This window comes from Macaca thibetana, chromosome 11 (genome assembly GCF_024542745.1).
Source record: "Macaca thibetana thibetana isolate TM-01 chromosome 11, ASM2454274v1, whole genome shotgun sequence".
Lineage (NCBI taxonomy): Eukaryota > Metazoa > Chordata > Mammalia > Primates > Cercopithecidae > Macaca > Macaca thibetana.
In genome coordinates, this window is record NC_065588.1 from 77,069,072 (window position 1) to 77,075,071 (window position 6,000).

Consider the following 6,000-nt stretch of genomic DNA (forward strand, 5'->3'; position numbering starts at 1 on the left):
AAGGACAAAAGTTTGATTTGTTTTAAATGAAAAGCACACTAGGATTTGTTTAATCAATATTTTAAATTACGACTTATTTTGGAAGCCAAGAAAAAAAGATTTCCATTTATGTTTTTGCAACTTGTCTGAAATGAATTTAACTCACAGAAAAGTTAGATGATAGTAGTACCAACCTTGTATCTTATGTAAGCATTTAAATGCAGATTGGAAGCTACTAATCATGTCATAAGGAAAGTATTAGAAATGTTTTAATTATTCATTTTTCTCCAAGAGTTGGTTTTGTATTATTCCTTCATAAGCCATGAGTATTCAAGAGCCATTTGGCTTAAAATTAGGGGAACAGAGTAAGCAAAAGTAAAATTTGAAGAGTTATTTTGTATTATCTTCTCTGACCTCGAGATGAAATGTGAAGGAGAATTGGAGCTACCATACTTTAGAAAGTCCCTAAATCCATGCGGTCTTTAATTCCTGAAGCATTTCTATGTTCTTTAATATCCACGTGTTAAGTATCAAGGATTGCATTCTGCTTTGTTCCCTTGAGTTGAGCTGAAGGTCATTCTGGTTTTAGAGATTAAAATCTGAGCAAACTAACCTCTGATGTAGAGAAGAGTTGCTACAAACATTTTAAAGTCTGGAAGAGAAGAATTCCACCCTAATCTCCTTATCAGTATCTTCTCTTTGTTACAAGGGTAAATGGCATGTACTACTTTCTATACCACTGTCTAACATAAAATATTGGACTGAAAATGAATATATCTCCTATTATGACCACTTGGATTCAACATGTAGATTTATGCATAGTGACATGTAAATTACAGTGCTCAGTATATTTCTGAAAATCTAATTATAATATATGATGTTTTAGTCTTGCAATACAAAGAAGCAAAAAGCTGATCTATAGATTTTCTTGGCATATATAATTAAATTTCTACCCCAGGATGCATAATTAATGTGTTATTATTTCTTGGTAATTTCAGTTTTTAATCATTTTCTTGGTTATAAATGTATAAACTGAATGACAGACAAGTTGTGACTGTGGACCGGCTTTTATGTATACTCTTCACTCTCTCCAGAATCTTAAGGATCTTACTAATCTACCAAAACACAGTTTAAATTTTGCTTTCTCAGTGAGCCTTCCTCGACCAATGCTAACCAAACAGGCCCTTCTCCATTATTCTCTATTCCAACCACATGTTTATTTTCTTCAGAGCACTTCAAATTTTCAAATAATCTGAAATTCTAGTTATGAGTTACATCAACTGACCCCTGGCTACCAACTTCACGCATCCCATTTTTCATATTCTTCCCTCTCTCACTTTTTCACATTGACCTTCCTGGATGTTCCCAGTATGCACAGGAGTTCCCCCTGCTGAGGACATTTCCCCAGGTATCTGCAACTTTGTCTCCTCACTTTCTACAGGGCTCTTCTCAAATGTCACTGACTCAGGAGAGTGTTCCCTTACTAACACATCTAAAACAGCAGCCCCCATTTACAGCACTCTCATTTACCCAGTTTTATTTCTTCTCCTTGGCACTTGTCATTGTATATGTATGTGTTCATTGTGTGACTCTCATTAGCATGCAAATGCCGTTAGATTTTATTTATTTTGTTCATTAGCACTGGCACAGTGTATAAAGCAATGTTTGGCATAAGTCTGGTGCACAATACTTATTTGTTAAATTAATTAATTAAGCCCTTACTTATCATCCGTCTCTTCCATTAGACTCGTAAGGACCACAAAAGCAGGAACTTTTGTTTCTGGTATTCCTCAAGCATGTTGCATATAGTAGGTGAAAAATGAATGTTGAATGAATTAATATTTGCCTCTGTGTGTATTTTAATCTCCCTCTCCTAGTAGGTTCTAATTACAGTGAAAAGTAGAATTATATCTTTTTATCACACCAGTGTGTACCAATTCCATAATAGGTTCTGGCTTATGATAGGTACTCATTAAGTGAAGGATATCAAGGACTGGGACCAAAGTCAACAAGAACTTACAATGACCATAGCCACCCAGAGGCCTTTACAGGGTTGATCTCAGGTCTTAATGGCAGATCAAAAAGAGTTTTGGATAGGCACAGAGCCGTGGAAGTCTGAAATCACCTTGTTCATCCTTTTGGGGCCCAGCCTGGACCTTGAAAAAGCTTACTTCACAGAGCAGAGCCAAGAAGCTAGGTGGAGACTTCTGAGTTTCTTACTTTCAGATATATCTTTCAAATTTGGAAAGCAGTAAATCTTAATTTTGATCCCTAGCTTTGATTTGTTTGCTTAAAACGTTTGCCCTGAAGACTATATCCATGTATGATGTCAAAGGGTAGCAAACAAAAAGTAATTCAATTTTAACATAAAATTTCCACTAAATAGAGCAACCTTGAAAACATCTCTTATCTTCACTTTTTCATGCTTTTTCATTTGTAAAATGAAGATACCAAAAAAGAACTAGCAGCTCTAAAATTATAGATTTTATATTCAGATTTGCTGGGATGCCCTTGGGAGGCTTTGTCCATCACCTTCTTCCCTTCTTCTCCTTTGCCCACCTGCCACAATTTCTCTTGGTTAAATGTCACAGTTTTGGTGAGCTACTGTTACTGATGGGAATCCATCAAGTGTATAAGGGGAAGGCTAGGTTGAGAATCTCTGGCCTATGTTATCACTATCATCCTTTCCATGTCCAAAATACTGTGAATCTATGAAATGCACCTCAGTTCACTAGCAAATCACTATATTTTAACATTGCTTAAGTTACTGCTATCCTGAGTTTACTTACCCCAACTAAACATTAATTTTTTATTGTACTGTGAGTCAGGGACTATGGCAGACACTGAGAATTCAAAGATGAATTTAGAAATGGTCTCTTCCCTCAAGGAGTTCCATCCAATAGGGAGACAAATGCAACAGAGTGTGATAAATGCTTTAATGGGGCCAAAGCAGCAAGTCAATTTAAAGCATATCAAAGGGTACCAAAGCAGCCTGGGAGAGAGGTGATCTGGAAAATCTCCCAGTAGGTGACCAAAAACTGAGTCCTAACTCTAATTAATTGAATTATAGACTGCTAAAGCTGCACAGTGTTAGAATCATCTAATTCAAACTCCTGATGTGGCACAGAGAGAATCTGATGTCCAAAGAGGCTCATGTATGCAGAGTGAGTATCAGAGTTACAACTGGGACCCAGATATGTAATACTGGGCTGCCTCTTTTAAAATGCACCTTTTTTGCAGGGAAATTTTTAGAACCTTTTCTTTCATCAGTTTAATAATGAAAGTAATCAATTAATCATATTTTAATAAGGTACAGAGAACAATTATTTATTTATATTGACTTTATGCTCAGTGGTGATGCCAATAACCCATCATCTCTTGGTTATAGATTTTCATGAGCTGCTGGTGAATTTTTTCAGACCTATCCACAGGGTAACCCTGTTTGCCTCCTGAGCTACTCCATGGGCGTAATCACACTCAGAAGGACAAGTAGAGTTTGGTTGTGAACAAGAACAAACTTTAAGAATAAATCTTAGTCCGATTAGCACCTCCTCTCAACAACTGACTGAGGCATCTAAGGGCTAGGGTAAAAACCAAACATTGAAATATTTTTATTAGTAGTAGTAGTGGTAGTATATAAAATGACTCAAGTATGCAATCTTCTTGGAGTTTTTGCTCCTAATGTAGTCACTTGGTTTGGGATGTTTAATGACTGTGATTTTGTAATGGGACAATATAAGAGCACATCACATTAAAACATAAATACTTGGGAAGCCCATAGTTTCTGATAGCTTGCCATCTGTTTGGTTCTTACCGGCAATGGATTTATCCTGCTTAGTGCAGATGATGATATTGTGGGTAAAATCATGGATTATACAATGGATTTCTGAGGTCTTTAACTACTGTTATTAATTTTGCCAGCTTGCAAATCAACATTTTCTAATATAAAATCAATTACATTTTATTTTTCAACTCTTATCCTAAGAAAGGTTGCTATGGGCACCACATAACATCTGCTCTGGCGCCAACAGATTGCGTAAAGTCACCCACAGTCTCTTCAAATTAAAAACCTCAAACTGAGTTCACTGGCTTTGTCACTGTACTCCCAGCAGGATGCTCTTTTGCCTTGCCCCACCGTTCAGTTTAATCCTCTAGAAAGAAAATTTTTAGAGGTACATCGGACTAAATCATTTTTCTTCTGAGCACACAATTTCCAAATGGCCGCCCAGGGTCCTAAATCCGGCGGCTGCGGAGAGGGACTAGCGGGTGTCCTCCTCTGCAGAGCCGTGGGACTCGAGCGCCTTCATCACCGGACGTTGGAAGCCAGGAAGGAAACCCATACACTCAGGGACAGGTATAACCCCGCGCGGGTGCACCAGCGAGGCCCGGATCGCAGCAGAGGTCTCCATCCCTGAGCTTGGTGGGGGCGTCCTGGGGAGGAAGAGAACACTTTCCCCATTCGGGTCAGAGAGCAGGACTGACTGGGTCGCAGGTCAGAAGTTGAATTTTAACCCGACCTGCGCTTTGTCCCCACGCCTTCCGCAGCCCGGGCGCCGCGGTGGCACCGAGCTGGGAGAGGACGAGAGAGGCTGGCGCGGGAGAAGCCGAGAGTTGCTACCGACTGGGAGCTGCCGGCGGCGGGAGCAGACGCGACCCTCGCCGCTTTCGAACGCGAAGCCGGGGAGAGCCGAGCTCGGCTGCTGGGGCTCGGCTCCCCGCGCTCTGCCTTGCCCTTTCGGCGGAGGGCAGCTACCTGCCTGCTGCAGCCCCGCCACTGTGCGCCCGGCCGCCCCGGGGTGCGCCCAGCCCGCCCCCCGAGCGGCCGCCCTGACTCCAGCAGTTGGACCGACCCTCGCCCTCCGGCGCCTGGACAAACTTCCTTCCTCCCGCGCCCCCGCGCCGAGCAGGCTGACAGGCGGCTCCCTCGCCGGTCTCCTCTGGGCTCCGGCCGGGCGAGCTTGCTCTCTGCCCCTCTCCAACCCCGAGCCCCTGGCGCCTAGCCGTCCCCAAGCAGCCGCTCCAACAAAGCCAGAGGCCCGGAGACGACCCGGCGAGGGACTGGGAGTGGCAGCGGGGACCCTAGAGCCAGAAGGAGGCGTCCCCTCGGCGGGGCGAGTACAGTGGGAAGGGGCAGCGGGGATGTAGCGGGGAGAGAGAAGGGAAGAAAGTGTCCTGTTCTAGGCGCGAACGTCTTCCTGGCTCGTCCTCGCTCCCCTTCTCCCCCGGCCCGAGCGCGTCCCGTGTCCCGGTGGGAATTGGCAGGCGGGGGAGGGCGAAGGGGAGAGGCGACGCGGTGGCCTGGCTAGCCAGCCGCTCCCTTACCTCTGTCCAGGGTGAGCGGCTGGACCACTGTCAATGTCGCCATGTCTGCCGTGGGAGCCGAAGTGACGCTCGGCTTCAGCATCAGCAACCGCTCGTAGTGAGAAAAAAAGGAGGAGATTGGGGGTGGGGGTGGAGAGGGAAGACGGAAAGGAGGGGGAGGAGGGGGAAGAAAGAAGGTGGTGGTGGTGGAGAAGAAAGCTTGGGTGGGTTGGTAGCCAGATGGAGACGCAACTGTTCCGCGGCGGCAGATCTTTCAGTTGCGGTGCGGAGCTGAGCAGGTATCCGAGAGCGACTGCATCGCCGGGCTCTGGGAGGGAAGGCTCTGCCCTGGAACTTTGCTATTCCACCCCCAGGAGCACTGGGTGGGTGTAGCTGGCGGACTGCTTTCTTTCAACTTTCCACTCTAATAAAATGGTCAGAATATACGTGTGTGCATGCGTGTGCGTGTGTGTCAGGGGAAGAGAGAGGATAGAAAGGGGATATGGGGGAGGGAGTGGGAGATGAGTTTTCTCAGATTAAGAGAAATTGCCAATCCAATAATCCCATCTCCTTTAGAGAGAAAATGCTTCTGTGTCAGAAATGTTTGGGATGTAATTACATTTGCAGTTAATTTCTGTTGAAGTTTTTCGGAATGTTGACCTATAACGGCATATAAAGATAACTGACTAAAGGCCAGAGTTCCATCAGTAGATGTTCATT

The 6,000-nt window shown here is 44.2% G+C and overlaps 1 protein-coding gene across 2 annotated transcripts in view; it reads right to left on the minus strand.

Annotated features, from left to right (window-relative positions):
• LIN7A (lin-7 homolog A, crumbs cell polarity complex component) overlaps window positions 1-5,390 on the minus strand; it is a 149,805-nt gene extending 144,415 nt beyond the window's left edge. The window contains exon 1 of one of the 2 annotated variants that reach the window (XM_050749262.1): window positions 5,302-5,390. In XM_050749262.1, the coding sequence (XP_050605219.1) occupies window positions 5,302-5,383 (82 nt within the window). In that variant the 5' untranslated portion in view covers window positions 5,384-5,390. The remainder of the gene's footprint in view (window positions 1-5,301) is intronic. The other variant, XM_050749265.1, reaches the window with a different exon arrangement.
• Between the last annotated feature and the right edge of the window lie 610 nt (window positions 5,391-6,000).